At 44.0% G+C, this 24,667-nt stretch overlaps 1 protein-coding gene across 1 annotated transcript in view; it reads right to left on the bottom strand.

The window, feature by feature from the left end:
* Nucleotides 1–6,020: 6,020 nt before the first annotated feature.
* med1 (mediator complex subunit 1) overlaps nucleotides 6,021–24,667 on the bottom strand; it is a 50,694-nt gene continuing 32,047 nt past the window's right edge. The window contains exons 14-17 of the mRNA XM_080213881.1: nucleotides 23,726–23,927; nucleotides 18,806–18,901; nucleotides 17,585–17,690; nucleotides 6,021–15,552 (exon numbers count right to left, since the gene is read on the bottom strand). Of these exons, the coding sequence (XP_080070007.1) occupies nucleotides 12,321–15,552; nucleotides 17,585–17,690; nucleotides 18,806–18,901; nucleotides 23,726–23,927 (3,636 nt within the window). The 3' untranslated portion in view covers nucleotides 6,021–12,320. The remainder of the gene's footprint in view (nucleotides 15,553–17,584; nucleotides 17,691–18,805; nucleotides 18,902–23,725; nucleotides 23,928–24,667) is intronic.

The following is a 24,667-nucleotide window of genomic DNA, read 5'->3' as shown; positions in this document are numbered from 1 at the left end:
TTCGCCAAAGGGGAAATTGTAGGAGCAATTAATTCAGGGAACGCTGGATGTCTCGGGCAATTCAGGGCTGGATAAGGAAGAAGAGAAAGGCTGTTAGCAAGTCCAAAGGGAGCAATTCAGTTGTGGCCCTAGAGGAATATAAGAAGTGCAAGAGGGAACTTAAGAAAGCAATTAGGAAAGCAAAAAAAAGGGCATGAAAAAAAACTTGTGAACAATTTTATGGAGAATCCCAAGATACTCTAAGTACATTAAGGGGAAGTGGTTAACTAGGGAAAGAACAGGGCCCACGAGAGACCAAGGGGGCAATCTGTGTGAGAAGAGATAGGATATTGGAAGCATGTTAATACTTCTCATCAGTCTTCATTCAGCAGAGGAGAACCTAGGTACAGAATTGAGGATAAGGCACTGGAAGGACCTTGAACAGTTTGACATAAGAAATGGAGGCTTAAAAATAGACCTTAAAGTAAATAGACCCTAAAAATAGATCCAAAGCCTGGATGAATTACATCCCAGGCTTCTGTGGGAGGCGAGGTAAAAAAAAAATGCAGGCGTTCTGACATTTTTAATTCCTCTCTGGCCATCGGGTAGATACCCCAGTCCAACGCCGGCATCTCCACATCATCGGGTAAGCGCCAGAGGACTGAAGGACAGCTAATGTGGTTCCATTTTTCAAGAAGAGTGGTAGAGATGAACCAGGGAATTACAGACCGGTGAGTCTCATGTCTGTTGTAGGGAAACTATTGGAGAAAATTCTGAAGCAGAGAATTAATCTCCACTTGGGTTCTTTCTGGAATGATCAGAATGGCTTTGTCAGCGGGAGTCATGCCTAACATATTTGATACAATTTTTTGACATTGTGTGGTTAAGGGAAGGGCAGGTGATGTAGTTTATATGGATTTTAGCAAAGCCTTTGACAAGGTCCCATATGAGAGACTGATCAAGAAGTTTGAAGGAAATGGAATTCAGGGAAACTTGGCAAGATGGATCTGAAACTGGCTTAGTAATAGGACACAAGGGTAGTGGTAGAGGTTGTTTGAGAGACTGGAGGTCAGTATCCAGTGGCATACCACAAGGTTCAATGCTATGTCCCTTATTGTTTTGTTTTACACATAGATGAGAATGTGGGGGGAATAATAAGCAAGTTTGCAGGTGACACCAAGATTGGTAGGGTGGTAGTGAAGATGGTCATAGGTTACAGGAAGAAATAGATGGATTGGTCAGATGGACAGAGCAGTGGCAGATGGTATTTAACCTTGCTAAGCGTGAGGTAATGCCCTATGGAAGTAGTAATAGAACAGTATTTAATGAATGGCAGGACACTAAGAAACTCAAAGAAACAGATGCATCTTGGGGTGCTTAGTCACAAGTCCCAAAAGGCAGCAGAGTTGGTGAATAAAGTGGCGAAGGCGGCACACGGGACACTTGTTTTTATCATTTGTGCATAGAGTATAACAGCAAGAAGGTTATGTTGGAGCTGTACAGAATGTTGGTTTGGCCAGAGTTGTTCTGGTGTTTGCAGTTTTGGTCACCTCACTATAGGAAGGCTGCAGGGGAGGTACAGAGGACATTCACCATGATATTGTCTGGGATGGAGCATTTGAGCTGTAAGAAGACTGGATAGACTCAGATTATTTCCTTTAGAGTGGAGAAGGCCAAGGGTGGATATGGTTGAGGTGTATAAGATTATTAGGGGTTTGGACAGGGCAAATAGGAAGCAACTATTCCCCTTGACTGAGGATCAGTTACGAGGGGGCATAGTTTTAGGGTGAGGGGGTAGGAGATTCAGAGGGGATTTGAGAAGAAAACCATTTTCAGAGGGTGGTGAGAATCTGGAATGCGCTGCCTGGGAAGGTAGTGGAGGCCAGAAACCCTAAAAAGTATTTGGATGAACATTTGAAGTATAATATTCAAGCGTATGGGACATGGAAAATTGGGATTAGTGCAACTTTAGTAGTGGTTGTTGGTGCAGATTCAACGGGCAAAGGGCCTTTTCTGTGCGGTTGGACTCTGTTGCAGGAATTTTATCACCATGCTTGCCTGGCATCAGGGCAGGCGAGACTCGCAGAACGGAATTCTCCGTTGGCCTCAGGTGGGATTTTACAAGTTTCACCTGAGTGAGGTCGAAAAATAGCGGCGTGTGACTCTAATTCACACCCAATAGGCTTTGAGAAATGCTTCCAGGGGACTGGCAAAAATTAAATGTATGACAGATCAGCCAGATACCAATATGCAGAATAAGTTCAGTCAGTTGGCCTTGGTTGGGGCAATCACAGGTTTGCTTTAATCAGCTTTTGAAATCCTCAGGTAGGAAAAGGGATGTAAGTTAGGGCAAATGTTTTTTAAGTTTATTTATTAGTGCGACAGGTAGGGTAACATTAACACTGCAATGAAGCTACTGTGAAAATCCCCTAGTTGCCACACTCTGGCCCCTTTTGGGTACATGAAAGGAGAATTTAGCATGACTAATCAACCTAACCAGCACGTCTTTCAGACTGTGGGAGGAAACCGGAGCACCCAGAGGAGACCCATGCAGACATGGGGAGAACACGCAGACTCTGCACAGTGACCCAAGCCAGGAATTGAACCTGGGTCCCTGGCGCTGAGAGACAGGAATGCTAACTACTGTGCCAGTTTGAATTGTACAATGGTATTTCTACATCTGCTAGGACAAAGCGGCACAATCTCACTTGAATGACGGCATCTCCAAATGAGTTAATTAGGATGCGGAAAAGGAAGCTGAAATTTGACTCAGCTCTAGACACTTTCTTAAAGCCAGCTACCCCCATTACATACCATCAATTAGTGGTAATTAAACCATGTCTCTCATTCCATGTTACAGAATGGTTCTGGCTCGCAGCTGCAGTTTCCCCATATTTGGTCTCCATGTTCCACCTCTGAAGTCAGATATTTACTTCTTTGCAGCTATTGCTTCTTCCCAAGAGATGGCGACTTGTATCACAGAATAACGCCACACAAGACATTCACGGTGCCCCTTTAGTTAAGCTACTCAATTAATCCCATATGCTTCCCACCGATGCTCCACCCATTTTCTTCTGACATGGAGCACACCTGCACTTTCAGCGTCAGTCACCAGATCACAATCAGGAAAATACATCCTGACCTACTATCTGAAGAATGTTGATTGCAGCGTCCGGACTCCCGTGGCGATCAGCCACCTCAATTTATTTGGTGTACTGCAACATGCAATCTTGTTAATCCATCGACCTGTCTAAATTGACCAACCAGCCAGCTCCCTGAAAGAGTAATTTAGCTAATCAAGGAAAGGAAATCCAAGATGGCGCTGGAGTGTGGCAACTGCTTACGAGCTGGGCCCAGCATACCTTCTAATTCTATCTTTTACTCTTGTTCTGCGCTTCTAAAACTTTATTCTAATTCTTTTAAACTCTCTAACAATGCTTTAATTCAATCTCTTACAGACTTGGCGACCTGACTCCACACCCTAGCTGTGGAGAGAGTGCACCCTAATTGTGCACTCTCTCCTTTCCTTCTCTATGTATGGTATGCTTTGTTTGTATAGTGCATAAGAAACAATACTTTTCACCAATTACTAAAATGTGACAATAATAAATCAAAACTTCAATCCCCACCTTTTTTCTGCTCTCTCTCTCTCCGTTACGCTTATCCAATTCCACCTCCACCCATCTCCTACACCAATGCTTCACTCTCCTAGGTCAGCATCGAGAGACAGAAATCCCAACTTGCTTCAATGTGAACCAACATACATCTAAAAAGACCTTCTTGGCTCACTTGATTCAACATGACAGAACTCCACATCCTGCTTCCAAAAGTTGCTCTGGAAGTTTTTTTTTAAAAACAGAATAATTCCTTTCCAGTTTTTGAAAGATTAAAACCAGACCCAAATACATGGCCCAGTGGTTCAGACAGACTGATTTTGCTGGTTAACTGGTTAGCCATTGCACCGTCTTTGCGAAATCTTGCAAAATGGTCGTAGTTGCCTAGGCAGCAACAACTGCACCTCATTTGTTGTCTGCAAAGTGCTTTGGGATGTTTGTAAGACAGGATTAATTGCTACACAAACAGGCATCTTTCTTCTTGGACGGCACAGTGACACAGTGGTTACTGCTGCTGCCTCACAGCGCCAGCGACCCGGATTCGATTCCCGGCTTGGGTCACTGTCTGTGCGGAGTTTGCATGCTCTCCCTGTGCCTGCATGGGTTTCCTCCAGGTGCTCCGGTTTCCTCCCAAAGTCCAAAGGATGCGCCGGTTAGGTGGATTGGCCATGCTAAATTGTCCCTTAGTGTCAGGGGGAATTAGCTAGGTAAATGCATGGGGCTGTGGGGATAGGCCTGGGCAGGATTGTGGTCGGTGCAGACTTGATGGGCTGAATGGCTTCCTTCTTCGTGGTAGGATTCAATGATTCTCCTCACTGATATTTCATTACGCCAAATTGTTTCAGCAATAGAAAAGGCCTCAGTGTGAAGTATGCCCAGGACAGACAGGTTCGACAAGCCTTCATGCAAATTTGCAGCATCCCAAATGTGACCCATGATTGTTGACTGTGGAGGTCAAAAATGTGAGGTCTAGCACTTCCAACAATGGTAATTTGCACAATGTATCACAGCCTATCAGAAACTGGATCGAGACGATGCAAATGAATGTCACAAGTAATTAAAATTTTATTTACATTTTAAAATTTACAATTTTAAAAAGGATGCATTAACAGAGCAATCTGGTAGTGTATGTACATAAATTTCTGAAGATGGCAGGACAGATTGAGAAGGTTGTTTAAAAAGCTCATGCGATCCTTTAACGATAGAGCCAGTGAGTACAAAGCAAAAAAAGTTAAGCTAAACATTTATAAAACACTGGTTAGGCCCCAACTTGAGTGCTGTATTCAAACCTGCACACCACACATTAGGATGATGTCAAATTCTTGGAAAGGGTGTGGAAGGAATTTATTAGAAAATACCGGATGAGGGACTTCAGCTATTGGCAAGACTAAAGAAGCGGGAGTTGTCCAGATTAAGAGATAAGCAAAATACTGCGGATGGTGAAAATCTCAAATCAAAGCAGAAAATGTTGGAAATACTCAGATCAGGCGGCATCGATGCATAGAAACAGAATTAATGTTTCTGGTCGAGATGACCTTTCACCTCTCATTCACATGAAAACGTTTGAGAAGGATGTTCAAAATCATGAAAAAATCAATGGCTTTGACAAGAGCGAAAATAGGAACTATTCTCAATAGCAGAAAAGTTAGTAACTAGTGGACAAACATTAACAAACTAGGCGTGATGTGCAGAAACCGAAAGAATGTTGGAAAATCTTAGCAGGTCTGGCAGCATCTGTAAGGAGAAAACAGCTGACACTTTGGGTCCAGATGACCCTTTGTCAAAGCTAAAAGGCACAGAAAGTGGGAGATATTTATACTGTAGGGTGTGGGAATGAGCGATGAGTCATTGCCACATAAACCAGGGGAAAGAAAGAGACAGTATGAATGGCCAAACAGCAGAGAAACTGAAATGAAGACGTGTGTGTGTGTGTGTGTGTGTGTGCGCGTGCGTGTGGGGTGGGGGGGGAATGGATGGAACAGAGGCAAGATTTAGAAAAAGAGAAACAAAAGGGGGAGAAATATAAGGGAAAGGGGATAAAGTAGGGGAAAAGAAAAATGAAGAAAGACAATAAAGAAATAAAAGGTAGAGAACAGTAAAAAAAATCAAACAAAATAGAGTGATGTGCAGACTTTCACTCAGCAGCTTGTTAAAATCTGGAATGCGCTGCATTAGGTTGTGGCGGAAGCAGATTCAATAATAACAATCAAAATGGAATTGAATAAATACTTGCAGGAGTCGAGTGGAATTAATGGGGTAGCCCTGTCATGGACTGAAATGCCTTCTTCTAAGATTCCAAATGTACTTCACAGGTAATCCTTGAAAGCTTTCAAACCCAATAGAGTGTCAAACACAGTTATCAAAAAACAAAAGGACTTTGTACACTCAAATCATCCCTCCAGCTTCCCCACAATTTATTTTTAAGAAAAGACAGATGCAATGAGAATGTCAAAATTACAATGCAGAACCATTCAACACTGCAGTATACAGATCAGGTTCCTGAAGATGCAATGTTAACACGCAGAGATGCGTCTGCTAAAATGCTTATTTCCAAGTATGAACAATAACACGTGTATTTTTTTTCTCTGCAAAGTTAACACCCTCTATTACAATGCGCGCACCAGAAACAAAATACATTTACATTTTGCAAAAAAAAAGTATGGCACAAATCTAGCCTTTATGTTAAATAAGAGAAAATTTGCAAATCAATTTACATGCTGGATGGAAAGAAAAGGCAAGAGTTGCTCAGTAGAATACCAAAACAGTCACCCCATTTTCTTAACCTACATCTGCTTTAGGCAAACACTGGGAACCTTAGTTGCCACACCATAAGATCACTATACAAAGAGAAATTACAAGGTGTTATGCCAAAATACGTATAAAAATAGTTTTTTTTTAGAAAACCAAATATCTGAATGTTTCTGGAAATAATTTAAAAGAACAATCACACATTTTGACTTTCATTTTTATATATACAGAGCCGACCAATGAACACTTTGAAATGGCTGCCTAATTGGGAGGGTGGGGAAAACGCAGTCTTTAGTTCTAGAATAGGGATTCTGGAATGGCTTCATTGCATCAGTTTTCTCTGCAATTACTGTCATCACCCACTCTTGCTGGGGTAGTTGCAGGGTACCTGCTGATGCCTCACCCAGGGGTCCTCCTTCATTCTGGGCTAGACTGGCTGCCTGTTCTTGGTCTTTCGACTATCTGCTGTCTTTGCCCAGTGCCTCCATCTTTTCTGACAGAGGATCACTGAGCACTGATGAGGAATTAAGGATGATCTTTCTCCTCCCTAAAGCCAAGGGATAACCAAGGCTACAATAAAACTCAGCATGGACGAGGGTTGAGAGATTAGGCATTCTGATCTGTCTTGCTTAGCTTAATACAGAGGAGTAACTTGACTCTCCAGGCTACTGGGAAAAGATTCACCCACCAACAATCCAGGCACACGCAACACTGTGTGAAAGCATTGGGAAAATGTAAGTTGTACATCAGTGTGTCCAGCTTCAGTTAAAATTCCAACAATCAAGAAATGGTTATTTGCTTTTCAGTCAATTCTGATAACAGTGGCCTCCATTGAAAATATACAAACTAACAAGAGTTAGCCATTTTGCCCCTCTAGTCTGTTCTGCCTTTCAGTAATGATCATTCTCACTGCCTGATGTTCTCACCCAGCCCGACTGAAGACTTATACTTCAATACTCCATAAAAGTTTCAACATTTTCATTGATTTTTGTGCTCTTTTAGAATCCATAGAATCCCTACAGTGCAGACAGAGGCCATTCGGCCCACCAAATCTGCACCAACCACAATCCCACCCAAACCCTATCCCCATAATCCCATGCATTTACTCTAACTAGTCCTCCCACCCCTCCCTCCCCCGACACTGAGGGGCAATTAAGCATGGCCAATCCACCTAACCCGCACATCTTTGGCCTGTGGGAGGAAACTGGAAAACCCAGAGGAAGCCCACGTAGACACGGGGAGAACGTGCAGACTCCACACAGGTAGTGACCCAAGCTGGGAAGCGAGCCTGGGTCCCTGGGCAGCGGTGCTAACCACTCTGCCGCCCCATTTTTCCTGCCCTCTGAACATTAGTCTGGTTCCAATAACTGCAGAAATGCTTATAAAAGTAGAACCAATTCAAACAACAGTCGCATGCACTTCATATCTATGAATTGCAGAGGGGATTAAAAAGAAAATCATCACGCTGTAAATTTAAATAAAAGCACAAAATGTTGGAGCTAGGTCAGACCAGTCAGCAGCTGGAAGAGAAGAATGAAATAAGAGGTGCAGGTGGAGCAGTTCTGGGGCAGAGTGCAAACACAATGAACCTACTTTGTTCCCTTTTGGCTGCTTGTTAACCAGATGTGCACTTTGACCTTTTTATTTCACAAAAAGTGCCCCAACTTAAAATAATCACCAAAAGATTAAAACAAAGATTTTTTTTTGTAGGTGTGGGAAATTCAGAAATTTCACTCTCAGATTCTAATTGAAACACAGCCCATAAACTCATCTGCAGGAGATTTAGACAGGTGCTCAAAAAGAGAGGAGCAAATAAGAGGTGTAGGGAGCAAGCAAAATGATGGATTTGATTAAGTGGCTCAGGTGAAGCTTATTGCTGGCGCAGACTCAACGGGCCAAATGGCCTGCTTCTGTGCTGCAATGTTTTGCTTCTATCATCCGGTATCACACCTGTGGTTAGCCAGGGTGCATAAAACATAGTTGAGAAAATCACAGCATCTGCATCTTTTCTGAGCTGCTGAACTGTGCCAAATGCAATCTGAAGTACGCTGTTGCTAAAATTGTGGCTTTCACACGTTGTTGGCAAAAACAATACGAAAGCTTTTGCACTGGAAAATTATAGGTATAATAAAGACTGTCATTTGTTAATGACAGGACTTAATTTCATATTTTGAAAACATTTCTCAGTGTGAACTGAATGATTTTCTTAATACTGTCAATGCAATTTTCTTCAAACTTGACTGATCTTTAAAAAAATTGTACATGACTGGTGTCTTAAATTTTACCAATAAAAGTCGTCAGTTTTGTACGAGATACTTTCTCACGATGCCTGATGGAATCCCCACAAATACTTTTATTTCCCCGTCTGTACCTTCGTTAAGAAACCGCTACAATCTATGTATTCTCCTACCTAAGAAACAAGGTATTCCCCAACACAAAATGCACAAGCTTTAACCAATGAACAAAACAGGGTGGATTTGCAATCTCTGCTGAGTGAGCTGACCTCAATTGGGTTTGCAGTTGAGGGGGGGTTAACCGCACACCAGTGGTAGGCAAGTCAGCCCACGTTCCTGCTCTTAATTACCATCATGTGGAGATGCCAGCGTTGGACTGGGGTAGGCACAGTAAAAAGTCTCTTAACACCAGGTTAAAGTCCAACAGGTTTATTCTGGAATCACGAGCTTTCAGAGCACTGCTCTTTCCTTCAGTGATGAAGCAGCAGTGCTCCCAAAACTCCTTATTCCAAGTAAACCTGTTGGACTTTAACCTGATTACCATCACGTGACACTGTTTGGAAGCTGCAACTGCACAGGATGTTAGTCAAGAACAGGACGGGGCTTTGAAACAATGCCCTTCACAGTCAAAGAGCCAGCTGACACGCTCTCTGCCATGGCTTATAAAAGACGGCTACTTGGTTGCAGTAATGGTTGGCAGCTGATGTTTGCATTCCTCTGTCCTTGTAAGAGTCAGTGCCTTGAGGACCAAGCAATGGGGAGGGCTGATGAAAGACATGGTGATGCAACAAATGTACACTGGATATGAGAATCTGAGTTAAGGTCAACAGGAAGAGGAAAGGAAATACTCTTAAGGTTAATCTGGCACTGGTAAAGCCAAGAACTGCTCTAAGATAAGAGAACGAGGAGAATTTTCACTTTTGAGCATGGGTTGAGCACTGGTGGCGTGGAACATCGGCCCATTAACACCCAAAAGATTTTCTTTCCATTCATTTCAGTTGGCAAAACAAAATCAGGTTGGATGCATAAACAAGTGTCCAATCCATAAAAGCCAGCCTTTCTCCCAGCTCAGTAAAAAGTACCTGCCACGTGCACAATACAACCTGTCCAAGTCTGGTCACAGACCCTTTACAGCTGTTCAGTACATTCAGTAGTCACCTTTACACACTGGATAAATTGTAACTGTTATCATTCATCAAAATCATCCATCAACTGAGCAAAATGCCAATGAACCTTTATTTGGCAATACTATTGAGTATGATTTCTTTGGCCAAACTGGACAACAACATGCAAGGCAGAAGGAAAAAAAACTCTTCCATTATCTGAACCACTGTTGAGACCTGAACAACTCAATAATTTAGGGTCCTAAATTTAATTTTCAGGATGTCAACACTCGCTTTGAAGTGGATATGGGCAGTTTGCTCAGTTACGGTGCACTCGTAAATTTTTGTAAACAACCTGTAAGAAAGATCATAGAATCCTACAATGCACGAGAAGCCCATTCAGTCCATCGGGACTGACCACAGTCCCACCTAGGTCCTATCCCCATAATTCCATGCATTTACCCTAACTAGTCCCCCTGATGCTAAAGGCACAATTTAGAATGGCCAATAAACCTAACCCACACGTCTTTGGATTGAGAGAGAAAACTGAAGCACCCGGAGGAAACACACACAGACATAGGGAGACTGTGCAAACTCCACACAGACAGTGACCCAATGCTGGAATTGAACCCAGGTCCATGGTGCTATGAGGCAGCAATGCTAACCACTGTGCCATCCATCTGTAGCTTTTACTAAAACCTAGTGTCAGAACAATCCTGAAAGGAACTTTTTTTTTATATTCATTGTGTTTCCCTTTCTAGATTCTTTGTTCATTCATAAAGTCTTGAATTAAAATGTTCATCCAACAAAGGGACAAAGCCAGGTTGAGCATTAGTCTGTGATTTTCATGGTCCTACTGCATGGATGGTGCAATTGTTTTAAAGACGCTTCACTCCTCCAATAAACATACATCAAATGATTAATGCGGGCCAGGACTCTCCCCACCAGAAGATGGTACATGAGCTCTTTGAGTTTTCAATTAAGCACTGTTCTATTTTGGTACCAATCATGTTTTTCTCCAGGGGAGCATTAAGAGTTATTTGGATTTTAAGCATCCTATAGAATCACAGAATCCCTACCGTGCAGAAGGAGGCCATTCGGCCCATTGAGTCTGCACTGACCACAATCCCACCCTGGCTCTATCCCCATAACTTCACGTATTTACCCTAACAGTCCCCTTGATACTAAGTGGCAACGTCGTATGGCCAATCCACCTAACCTGCACATCTTTTGGACAGTGGGAGGAAACCAGAGTGCACATAGCAAACTCACACAGACACGGGGAGAACGTATGAACTCCACACAGACAGTGATTCAAGCTGGGACTCGAACCCAGTCCTTGGCGCTGTGAGGCAGCAGTGCTAGCCACTGCAGATATTATTTTATATCAGGATTCTCTCCCTCTTTTTTTGAACAGCATTTAAGGAATGGTCCCACAGGGGGCACCAACCTACCAACAGTACAAAAGGGTGAACATTTACTTACCACATGGTTATGTTGTGGGTGCAAAATTACATTAAATGGACTGTGGATCTGGCAGATCAGTTAGCAAGTTTGGCTGGTTCAGTTTTTCAGATAATGGATGAATGCTTTCAGTTTAAGCCCTTTGGTTCCTTTGCACGCAAAATCCTTTATTGCCCAACTCAAGGTATGAAACTAGGGGGGAGTGGGAAAGGTAGCGAGACAAATTCTCACACCGAATTTCGACAGAAGGTGACAGGAAAATGATGGAAACATCCTTCAAATAAACAAAACCATCAGCCTCAAAGTGTTTACACAAATAATAGCACATATTCTTACTCTTCACAAAAAAGTGGGAGAAAACAAACTGCAGCACAACTTGTATATTCAAAACAACGCACAACCTCAACTTCGAAAAGGATTACAAAGAAGCTTTAGAAACTGTTAAAATGATTTCAATAAGCATATGAAAAAATACTGAAATTAAGAGATTAATAAATAGTTAAAAATAAAGCATGTTAAAAGCATCTTAGGTTTTTACATAAAAGAATCTGGGCCTCGCAAACAGTTAAATAAAATCTTCTATCTTTCGCATGCAAGATGGGAAACATGGGAGAAAATACTCACATGGGCCATCTTTATTTGAAAACTATGTAAGACTTTTAGCACACAAAGTCTCAGCCTCTTCTGATTTTAAAATAGATTTCGGTCATTAAAAGAAAAAGTTGTAAAATATGGGAGCCAAACACAAGTCGGATCGAGCCAGGTTTAGAAGCTTCGAAGCTTTGCTAAGACTTTTCTGAGACCAACCCTTCGTTTCGGGGGAGGGAGTCTTCAGACAAGGGCCCCCATACTTGGGTAGACCTTGCTCCCTTAAAAAAAAGTGATAGTTAAGGGAAGACAAAAAATGTTTATGTAAAACCTGACAAAGCCCAACTCCTCAAAAGTGTACTAAAAAAGTTGCATCTCACATACACTGGCTGATAGGTGATTGCTGACATCAAAAATAACGACAAACTTAACACCTTGAAAACTTTGTGATGAATGTGCCAACAGATCTGAGGCAACTGCTGAAATCGAGACAAGTTACCAGCTTAAAGCCAAGAGCCCTCGTGTAATCGGAAACAGAATACTATCGTCATACAGTAGACAGTTTTGCTTTAAGAACAATGCATTTCATCTCAGTTACCAATCAGAGCCACATTCATGAGGTCATCATCATCGCCAATCAAAAATGCTGGGCTGGGGCGAGACGACCTTTCGGAGTTCAGGGACGTGCTCCCTGCCATAGACAGGGATTGGTCAGTTGAAATTGGCGACTTTGACCAACTTTCTGGCTTGATGCTGGAGTGAGATTTTTTCTTCTCCCGGTCTCTGTCACGGTCTCTGTCACGATCCTTGTCTTTCCCTTTCTTCTTCTCCTTTTTGTGCTTTTTATGCTTTTCTAAGCTGTACTCGGGGAGCGGCCGGATGTCGTCGTCTGAGCTTGGACTGTTCTGGTGGGATTTCTCAGCGAAGGATGACCCTGATTCACTGCCGCTATCACCACCTTGAGGGGTGTAGGCGGGAGACTTGCTGTAACTTGGTGAACACCGTTCATGCTTTGGTGTTGAACCACTGAACAACGGTGAACCATAGTTTTTTGCGCCAGTTATCTGTGGCCTCAAACCATCTCCGCTACCGTCACTTGGCTTCTGCAAGGTTACTTTGGCCTTAATGCTGGGAGAACCGCCATCATGTTTGCTGATGATAATTTTTGCCACACCAGTACCACCGCCATTCTTGGAGTCGGAAGATTTCTTTCCACCGTCACCTGAGCTGCCTGAGACAGAGACCTTGGATTTTCCTTCTTTATCGCTTTTCTCTCGCTTTCCCTGGTAATCTGCAGGAGACATATTGTGCTTGGATGGCAAGCTATGAGCAGAAGGCATTGCTGCTGCAGCCATTTGACCGTCTGGACAATCTTCTGTACCCGAACCGCCTACACCACCCACGCCATGTTTCAATTTGTCAATCACTGCAGTCAAGGATGGCTTCTTGGTTCGACTTGGCGATTTCCCCTTGATTAAATTTCCATGAGCGTTTTGAGATGAAGACATCGAGGAAGCAGAGGACGACGAAGAGGAGGTGGAGGTTGGAGGCTTCTGGCTCAAAGAACTGGAGGAAGCCATGCCAGAGGACTGTTTCATGCTTGAACTGGAGCTAGACCCTGACATGTGAGAACTTCCCGAGCCGGAGCTTACTGGAGATTTAGCTTTTGTTGGCGGAGTCCCTGGAATGGGTTTCAATGGTGATGAAAGTTTATCCAAGTTGCCTGAAGGTCTTGAGTGGGAGGGAGACACATTGGGTTTCCCTCCAGATGGATTAACCAGGGAAGATGACGACTTAACTTGAGGTTTCATTTTGTTGCTGCTACTGCTGCTGGAACTCAAGCTACTGCTGCTACTGCTGGTGGCCAACCCATGCTTGGTGACTGGAGAAGAGCTGGGTTTGCCCATGGACTGCGAAGAACTCTTGGACTGGCTTGAACTGCTACTGCTCTGACCTGAATAAAGGCTGCTGCTCATCTTGGAACTGGAAGAGCCTTCGGCTTTGTTGCTTTTCACTTTGCTAGAGGAAGAGGAGTTGGAGGAATGAGAGTGGTGACTCTTACTGCTGGATGAAGGACCCGATCCAAACTGGCTGTGTGAAGATGATTTGCCAACCATCTCTTTGCGAATCTGAATTGTGATTTTTGGGATCGGAGGCGTAGCCCCACTCGGTGGTGTTTGAGAGCGGCCGGAGCTCCCAGGGGATTTGGAGCCAGTGGTGCTAGCCGGTGGGGTGAAAGGTCGACTCGACACGCTATGAGATGGGGACTTACTTTCTGAGTCCGTTTTTTTACGCTTTGGAGGCTTTTCTTTGCTTTTGCCCTCATTCGATGGTGTCCTGGTGCGTTTCCCAGGCTTTCCATCGATGCTGATTCCGGATAAACTGCTGCTGCCACTGCCATTCCCTTCCTTCCCGGATCGCTGCTTTTGAGATTTGTCAATTTTTCCAACCTCCACTGTGCTCAGCAAAGGGCTCTGATTCCCACTATGTTCCATCCCATCAGATGGTCCTAAAGACTTGCTGCCACTGGTAAACATGCTAAAATCCACCATGTCCGCATGGCTGCTCCCTTTGGAACGTTCTCCAACGTCACTGCTCATGGCCTGCACGTTCATCGAGCCAAGTGCCTGTGAAGCAAAGCTCTTGGTGTCTTCAACGTCACCACTCTGGCTGTTCTCATCAAAATAGCCACTCACAAAATTATTTCCACTTTGATTATCTAATAAAAAATCTACTCCATCAGGAAAAAACTGGTTCGAAGAGTCACTGGTCGGAGTAGCTGTAGCATCTGCTATTAAATCTGCAGGATCAGTGTACGTGTTCTCATTGCCTTCACCCTGGAAAACATCTGCGTCAAACGTACTGTTCACAGCAGAATGCGAAGAGCTTGAAGAATCTCTTACCGGCGTCCCAATGGACTGGCAGTTGTCCCCGGTAGTGGCCAGCTTTGCTGTCTGTTCTGCTATATCCGATAGAATCTCTGTGACATCAGCTCCAATGCTGTCTGTACTCGGTAGGCGCACCATTCTCTGCATGCTGGACTGCTGAGTATGCACTACCGATGAAGGGTACGTGGTTGGAGGTGTGTTACATTGACTGGGGGCAGGGGTAATGTGTGGAGTATCCAAAGAATCTCCAGCCAGATTTACATCAAAGACACTGTTCGGAGCATCAAAGTCCATGGAGATGAGTTCTCTCTGGAAGTCCTCCTCAGTCTGTTGCTGCTTGGGTTTATCAGTTTGTGACCTTGTCCTCTTCTTTTTCTGTTTTGTGCTACCTGAAGCCACGTCAATTCTCGGAGAGCTCGATGAAGAATTTTGCCTCTCCAAAGGGCTACTATTATACAGTGTGGAGAAATCCTGGCTTGGGTTGTCCTTGAGTAAGTTCATGAGCATGGGGTGATTTTTGGTATTACTTGCAGGGGAAGATACTGGTGGTGGCGTATGGCCGGGCGGCGTAGGGCTTGAACCAATGGATGAACCAACATTCCCTGTAATTTGCAGCAAACTCGTCAGAATGGGGTTCTGGTTTACCTTAAAGGAATCCTCCCCGTGCCCTGACTCGTGCCTTTCCTTCACCCCCATGTTTCCCAAATTGAAGATGGTGGAGATGGGGCCAGGAAAGGTATTGGTCGGAGTCGTGGTGCCACTTCCTGGATTGTTGCCCAGTTGTGTGCTGTAGCCAGGACTGGTGGCTGGGGGTGGATTCCTTTTCAGCATGTCCTCAACGGTCTCCGCAATGAGAGGCAAGGCCGGCGTGTCAGCTTGGATGGTCTCAGCCTTTCGACGGATTGCTCGCATCGTCACAGGGATGGACATACATCTGGAAAACACAGGTGGCATTAGTAACATCACTGAAGGTTATTTTCATTCATCAGTGCTTCACCCCCACGGTACAAAACTCTTCAGTTTGGTCTCAAAGTGGAATTCAATAAAACAAGAAACATTGACACTGTCTACACTTCCTGCTGCCTCAGATAGCAGCCAGCATAATCAAGGACCCCATGCACCCCAGACATTCCCTCTTTCACCTTCTTCCATCAGGAAAAAGATACAAAAGTCTGAGATCATGTAACAACCGACTCAAGAACAGCTTCTTCCCTGCTGCCATCAGACCTCTGAATGGACCTATCTCGCATTAAGTTCTTTCTCTACACCCTAGCTGTTAACAGTAACACAACATTCTGCACTCTCTCCTTTCCTTCCTTATGTACAGTATGCTGTCTGTACAGTACGCAAACAATACTTTTCACTGTATGTTAATACATGTGACAATAACAAAATCAAATCAGAACCTTGAATTTATTCGAAACACAGCTTTGCAAACATGAGCCCACTCCATTCCACAATATACTTTACAAAATGAGAGGAGACCCATTCAAGCAGAAAGTAATCATATCACATTATCTAACCACATCTCAAATAATTCCAAGTTTTTGTCCCCACTATATTCCTACATATTGAAAATTCTCCTGACATCACCTATAAATTTATCTTTTTCTTTCACTGTCCTTCTGTTACAGTCTTAAAGAAGTGCTCCATATTTACCTTTTCTGAACTGTTACTGTCTTATGCACTGTCACCTATTAGCTGTCAATTTTTTTTCCCAACATCACTTCAAGACAAGCAGGAAGCATTGTGGGGAAAAAAAACTATTGTAAAAGTCTCGTTTTCTGAAAGATCCTGAGTAAAACAACATTGGAATGAAACAAATTCTTTCCTATTGATTTTCTTCTTCCTTTATAGAAGGAAATCTTATTAGGGCACTGTTTGATGTTAACTGGCAACCCAAAAGTGGCTTGCCTCCCAGCTGAGAAATTAATGAGTTAGGGTTATTTAGTTACGGATGGTATCAAAATCGATGAATTTTTTTTCCCCCTAATATCCAACTTCTGCACATTTTCCAGGAGAACTAGCTGTAAAGTGAATAGGGGTAGGATACCTTGGCTGAATCTTCTTCTCGAGCCCAAAATGCTGACCTTAAATTGAGTCTGAGAGCTTCTGTTCTCTATGTGGTCGTGCTAAACCAAGCAATGCCACTTCCCACTAGACAACTGGAGAAACATTGAAAATAGGAGCAGGAGGAAGACAGTCAGCCCTTTGAGCCTCCTTTGCCCTTCATTATGATCATGGCTGATCACTCAACTCAAAACGTTAATCTCGCCTACCCCCAATAACCTTTGATCCACTTCACCCCAAGCACTATATCTAATTTTCTTGAAAACAACTACCTCAACTACTTTCTGTGATAGCGAATTCCACAGGCTGACCTCTCTCTGGATGAAGAAATTTCTCCACATCTCAGTCCTAAATGGTCTACCCTGTATCCTCAGACTGTGACCCCTGGTTCTGGATACCCTCACCATTGGGAACATCCTTCTTGCATTTACCCTGTCTATCCTGTTAGAATTCTATAGATTTCTACAAGGTCTCTCCTCATTCTTGAGCTCCAATGAATACAATCCCAACTGACTCAATTTCTCCTCATATGTCAGACCTGCCACCCCAGGAATCAATCTGGAAAACCTTCTCTGCAGTCCTTCTAGAGCAAGAACATCCTTTCTCAGATAAGGAGACCAAAACTGCACACAGTACTCCAGGTGTGGCCTCAGCAAGGTCCTGTATAACTGTATCAAGACATCCCCATCTTGTACTTGAATCCTCTCACTATGAAGATCAACATTCCATTTGTCTTTTTTTACTGCCTGTGAATGTAATCTTCAAAACTCTGGTGTGAATCTCAAATTGTTGCTGAATAGACATGGAATGTGAGTAACTCGGTCTCTATAAATCAGTAAATCCCACCCAGAATCTTGCTTTTACTCCAATGCATTCATTCGAGAGAAGACCCTTACCGCTGCACCACTCTGGTGATGAAGTCATCAGTACAGATGAGGGCATCGGATAGCCCTTTATACAGCTTACAGCTCACTTGCCTAGAGTCCACCACATCCATCACAACTGGCAAAACAAACAGCATTGAAAATTGAAATAAATAGTAGTTGAAATGGAGAACAGAATTACTCTTTAGCAGCCTTCAAAATAACACATTATTCAGAACCAAGGTGACATTTAAAATAATTGAACAGGACGCAGAGAAAGTATAGAAATCATCTTAAAATTATTGGGGCAAAGGGTATCACTCAGAGGTACAGATTTGACCACATATCAAGAAGTCCCCCAGTTCAAAGCTGGGGGCTCACTCCTTGACTTTTATTTAATGGAACTGGCAAAAAGTGGGTTGTTAGAATCTAAAAACCGCTGAAGAGGGAGGTGGAAGCAGTTCCGATAATAAGTTTTAAAAGGGAGTTGGATAAATACTTGAAGGGGGGGGAGGAATTTGAGGACTATAGGGAAACAGCAGGAATGGGGACTAATTCTTTCAAAGAGCTGGCACAGATACAAAGGGCTGAATGGTCTCCTCTGTGCTGTCAGATTCGATGATTTGAAGAGGCTCACGCCAGATGGTTGAGTGCACTAATCAGTACTAATACAAAAAGATCCCAGGTTCAGTCACCAGTCTGTGCTTAGTGGGCTTAACTCTCATACCCATCATGGCTAGACACCTAGTTTAAGCCCATTGACAAAAAATGGTACTTTGGGCAGGGTACTACTGAGCATTGTCTGTATGATCTGTATGAAATCTCACATCACCAGGTTAAAGTCCAACAGGTTTATTTGGTAGCACATTTCGGAACGTTGCTCCTTCATCAGGTGAGTAAGCCATTCACCTGATGAAGGAGCAGCGCTCTGAAAGCTTGTCATATCAAATAAACCTATTGGACTTCAATGTCTTGAGACTTCTTACTGTGCCCACCCCAGCCCAACGCCGGCATCTCGACATCATGTATAATTTGTACCACAGCACCAGTCAGGGATTATAATTTCAGAGAAAATGGCACGCTGGGGGAAAACCTGCATCTAAACAAAAGTAGATTGTTGCTGCAGGTATTTTATGAGGTAACAAAAAAAACTGATGTTTCAGAACCTTGTGCCAGTAACGAGTATTCTAGTAATCGGCCTTACATACGATCAGAAGTAACTAGTTAAAGATTTGAGACAGTAAAGCAGCGTACCACAGACGAGCGAGTCATTGACTGGGTGTTGGAAGGACAGGCTGAAGCTGGTATCAGTCAGTGGACATACCTCAAACTGCAAACGACCAGGTAAATCTGCAATCACACAATTCACACAGAATGATAAGGAATAAAATTCCTTCCTTTCTTTTTTTAAAGGAAGACAATTTCACAACAGTTCTGAGTAACAGACTGGAAAGTGTGTGTTGTTTCTTTTCATTCTTGGAAATAGATTCCTTCCCGACTTGACCAAGATAATGTTCTTTTTCCCTTGTTAAGAAATTTTCTTTGAAATGTCACCCAGTTCTTGGTGAACATGAGTTAAGAGAACCTTTATTATGAAATTCTTTGCGAGAGTGAATAATGAGATTGCTTCTCCTTTTTCCAGTAAAATAAATTTCACAATTTTGCCAAACTATGGGCATTCTAGTAGCCTAAGAATTTTCACAATAACCTCATAGCAGTGTCAACATAAGCATACTTGTGTCACTTGTAGTAAATTAACTTTAAAACTATACTGGACTCCATTCAGTATTCCAACTATGCTCCAACCAAAATCTCATTTCCTTGCTTCCATAATAAGTGACCCTGTGTGTAACGAGTCCCAATCTCACCATGGCAAGTTACAAGGTTTAACTCAGCAAATTTGGTAATTGTGGACAGAACTGTGTATTCACATTGATCGTGACAGCTGCCAGGCTGTTGTCAAGACACAACTGGTTTGTGAACAAACTTCAGCATAGGAAAGCCAATAGTCAGTGCCTGACTACAGTTGCTTGTTGTTGTTGGTTCTGAAGGCCCTCTGAAGTGGCCCAGGAAGCACTCAGGAAGAAATTCTGCCATTTCCTGAGGGCATACAGCAAGTGACAGACCATAAAGTGTGGCCTTGTTATGTAACAGTCATTAAAAATTGACTCTCTGAACGTATCAATACATGGTCCTGAAGATAGTGGTAATGTTGCGGTAGGCTCGCAACCCGGAGATTAGATGGCAGGGTGGCTAGCCCTGCTGCCTCACAGCCAGGTTCGATTCCCGACTTGGACACTGTCCGTACGATCTGCTTGGGTTTCCTCCAGGTCCTCCAGTTTCCTCCCACAGTCTGAAAGACATGCTGGTTAGGTGCATTGGCCATGCTAAATTCTCCCTCAATGTATCCGAACAGGCGCCGGAGTGTGGTGACTAGGGGATTTGCACAATAATTTCATTGCAGGGTTAACCTAAGCTTACTTGTGACATGAATAAAAATAAATTAATTAATGCATGCTCTGGGGACATTGGTTCAAATTCCACTAGCTGGAATTTGAATTCACTTAATAAATCTACAATATAAAACCAGCCCCAATAATGGTGACCATGAAACTATTACCAATTGTCATTAAACTCATCTAGTTCACTAATGTCCTCCAGGGAAGGAAATCTGCTGTCTTTACCTAATCTGGCCTACATGTGACTACAGACACGCAGCAATGTAGCTGACTCTTAACTGCCCTGTGAAGTGACTTAGCAATCTACTCAGATCAAGGCCAATTAGGGATGAGCCACCCATTAGTGACCCCCACATCCCACGAAAGAATCATAGAAATCGTAGAATCCCTACAATGCAGAAATCAGGCCATTCGGCCCACTGAGTCTGCACTGACTCTCTGACGGAACATCTCACCCAGATTCTAACCCTGTATTCCAATGTATTTAATCCACCAATCCGCCCCCTCCCTACACATCCCGGGACACTAAGAAGCAATTCAGCATGGCCAATCAAGGCCATAAAAGCAAAAAAAAAATACAAGTACACAATCTGAAAAGGCTCCTAAGCAGAAGTGAAGTGGCTGGAAAATCAAGCTAAGCTGGATAGATGAACTAATGTTTCTGGCACGATCTCAGAAAGACCTTAAGTGGTCTGCCTTGGAAACAAGTTATCCATTCATTTGAATATTACAATAGACCAAAATGATTTCTGCCGACTTATACAGGATGCTCACTTCAGTTATCTGGAATGGGCCCGAGGAGACAAAAAAATGCAACCGCATTTTTAAAATTTTTTTTTAAATCATTTGTTCCATTTTGCAGCACATTTATATATAGATGATCTGGAGGAGGGAACCGAGTGTAGGGTGTCGAAATTTGCTAATGACACCAAGATTGGAGGAAAGGCAAATTGTGCGGAGGGTGTGGAGAGTCTACAGAAGGATCTAGATAGGCTGGGCGAATGGGCCAGGAAATGGCAAATGGAATTTAATGCTGGCAAGTGCGAGGTGGCCCACTTTGGTAGGAATAATGGTAGGAAGGATTATCACTTACGTGGCGAAAAACTGCAGCAGGCGACGGTGCAGAGGGACCTTGGGGTCCTTGTGCATGAGTCGCAAAAACCCAGCTTGCAGGTGCAGCAGGTGATCAGGAAGGCAAATGGGATGCTGGCCTTCATAGCGAGGGGGATTGAATATAAAAGTAGGGAGGTCTTGCTGCAGCTGTATAGGGCATTGGTGAGGCCGCAGCTGGAGTACTGTGTGCAGGTTTGGGCGCCGTACTTACGCAAGGATATTTTGGCCTTGGAGGGAGTGCAGAGGAGGTTTACTAGGCTGATGCCGGAGTTGAGGGGGTTGAGCTACGAGGAGAGGCTGAATAAACTAGGCTTGTACTCGTTAGAGTTTAGAAGAATGAGGGGAGATCTCATTGAGACGTATAAGATGATGAATGGGATGGATAGGATAGAGGTGGAGAGACTCTTCCTGCTCAGAAAGGATAATAGGACTAGGGGGCACAGCCTCAAGATAAAGGGGGGGGCGGTTTAGAACGGAGTTGAGGAGGAACTTCTTCACTCAAAGGGTGGTGAATCTCTGGAATTCTCTGCCCGTTGAAGTGGTGGACGCTACCTCGCTAAATATTTTTAAGACGTGGGTTGATGGGTTTTTGATAAGAGAGGGGATTAAGGGCTATGGAGAGAGGGCGGGAATGTGGAACTGAACCACGACAGATCAGCCATGATCTTATTGAATGGCGGGGCAGGCTCGAAGGGCTAGATGGCCTACTCCTGCTCCTATTTCTTATGTTCTTATTTGTTTACATAATCTCATACTTTTCTTCTGAGTGCTTAATGGTAAACTTTCTGGAAAAAATGTTACACTTCCAATGCAGTATATTTGAGGCAGCACAAGGTGACAGAAGGCAGTGTGGGATGATCAGCAGGCAAGAGCGCTGGTATGTGCACACTCACCCTTTATACCTCAAACCATACCAAGTGAAAGCACCACTACAAACTCCAGGTCAGCATAGGTGGCACAGTGGTTAACACTGTTGCCCCACAGTGCCAGGGACCTGGGTTCAATTCCAGCTTTGGGTCTGTGTGGAGTTTACACGTTCGCCCCGTGTCTGCGCGGGTTTTCTCTGGGTGCTCCAATTTCCTCCCAAGATGTGCGGGTAAGGTTGACTGGCCATGCTAAATTGCCCCTTTGCGTCAGGGGGATAAGCAGGGTAAATATGTGGAATTATGGGGATAGGGCCTGGAAAGGATTGTTGTCAGTGTGGGCTCAATGGGTCAAACAGCCTTCTTCTGAACTGTAGGGATTCACTGATTCTATGAAGCCACCTTCTGCAAGATCGGCAACCAACCTGCAACACAGGTAGCACACCACCAAGTTAAAGTCACGTTTCCCACCTTTACTACCTGGAATGGCAAACAGCACAACAGCGAGTATCACTGAGCAACTGGGAGGTACAAGTGCAGCACCACTAAATCACTAGCCCACAGGCTTGATTTATACTTCCAATCATTATGCCAGCCAGTTGATTTTGTTGGGATACCTCGTCTCCCCAGTTAGCGCTCGATGAATGGGCAGATCATATTTATAACCTATATAAAAAGTTTTAGGGTGGCACGGTAGCATAGTGATTAACACTGCTGCTTCACAGCTCCAGGGACATGGGTTTGATTCCCGGCTTGGGTCACTGTCTGTGTGGACTTTGCACATTCTCCTTGTGTCTGCGTGGGTTTCCTCCGGGTGCTCCGGTTTCCTCCCACAGTCCAAAGATGTATGGGTTAGGTTGATTGCCCATGCTAAAATTGCCCTTAGTGTCCTGAGATGCGTAGTTAGAGGGATTAGCGGGTAAAATATGTAGGGATATGGGGGTGGGCCTCGGTGGGATTGTGGTCAGTGCAGACTCGATGGGACGAAGGGCCTCTTTCTGGACTGTAGGGTTCTATGATTCTATAATTTTATTATCCACTTGCACTTTTAGGGGCACTGGCATACCCAAATCATTGCCGCTTTTAGTGTTCAGCCCTAGCAGCCAGAAACTGATCATGAATAAGTTTATTTATTAGTCATTAGTAGGCTTACATTAACACTGCAATCAAGTGACTCAAAGTCACCACAGTCCGGCGCCTGTTCAGGTACACTAAGGGGCAATTCAGCATGGCCAATGCACCTAACCAGCACATCTTTCTGTGGGAGGAAACCAGAGCACCTGAAGGAAACCCAAGCAGACACTGGGAGAATGTGCAGACTCCACACAGACAGTGGCCCAAGCCGGGAATCGAACCTGGGTCCCTGGCACTGCGAGGTAGCAGTGCTAACCACTGTGCCAAGTGAGGGACAACCATGAAAAAACTTGGCACAGCAGTTACGCTGCTGAGTGTTGCGCTTGCTAAAAGGTGTTTCATTTGGCTCGGAGGCATCACAACAAATTCATTTTGTCGCCTTTTCAAGGGTTAAAAACATCACAAGTTGGTCACATACACTTGCTTAGTTGCAGAAGCTATTTTCAACAATTAATTAGCAGAAGTGACCAACATGTTCCTGTCCCCCCCCCCGCACCTCCATGGGGGCAGGTAACAGATTGGGACACCTCAGTTTCTCAAAAGAATAAACATAGAATCCCAATATGCAGAACGGTTAGGTTCGTGCATACAAAACCTCCACGTACCTTCCTTCAGCACAGTCCTTTTCACACAGCTTCCAATCAGTGTGTTGTAGGACACTTGGTGTCGGATAAGTTCCAGAATTTGAGGCACCTGGCCTGGGTGCCTGAAAGGGATTTTATGAAGCAGTGCACCCTGCAGACATCTTCCATCGTGAACTGGAGCGTCCTTGTTTAGGAAATAGCAATGCTGTTGCCCTGGTAAAGACTGGCAAAACACCAACATCAAACTTTTAATTTAGTTAAATATATCATGAATACCCATAGGAGGCAGAATAAGTCAAGATTCCAATTAACTTGCAGAGAACTTTTGTCAAAGATGTTACCCGGAGGAGGATATCTGTCAAAATGCAGGGCTTCCTTTATTTAGTTTGTTCTCTCCCACTACCCATTGAACCTTATTTAAACAGGCAGAACAGCATGGTGGCACAGTGGTCAGCGAAGTTGCCTCACAACACCAGGGACCCAGGTTCGATTCATGGCTTGGGTCAATGTCTGTGTGCAGTCTGCACAATATCCTCATGTCTGCCTGGGGTTTCTTCCTGATTCCAGTTTCGTCCCACAGTCCAAAAATGTGTGGGTTAGGTTGTTTGGCCATGCTAAATTGACCCCAGCTTTGGGGGAACTAGGATAAATGTGTGGAGGTTACAGGGATAAGATGGGATTGTCAGTGGGCTTGATGGGCTGAATGGCCTCCTTCTTGTACTGTAGGGATTCTATGAAGAAGTCAACCAAGTGAAACAGTGAAAGACTGTGACTGCGATTCTCCCATTCTGCTGTGCTGCTGGGGTTGGGCACTGCAAGGAGACTGGAGATCAGGGGGGTCTGAATAGGGCGGGGAGCAGTGGCAGCACTGTGGATGTTGCGAGGCTGGCCAGCAAACTGAAGGCTGACAGTTTGGGGCCACTGCACATGCACAGAGGCCTGCTGGTTCCACCCTCCCAGGCA

Source organism: Carcharhinus amblyrhynchos, chromosome 27, assembly GCF_965287045.1.
Source record: "Carcharhinus amblyrhynchos chromosome 27, sCarAmb.v2.hapA, whole genome shotgun sequence".
Taxonomy (NCBI): Eukaryota; Metazoa; Chordata; class Chondrichthyes; order Carcharhiniformes; family Carcharhinidae; genus Carcharhinus; species Carcharhinus amblyrhynchos.
Note: the sequence above shows the minus strand (reverse complement) of the source record. Positions and strands in the feature narration are given on the sequence as shown.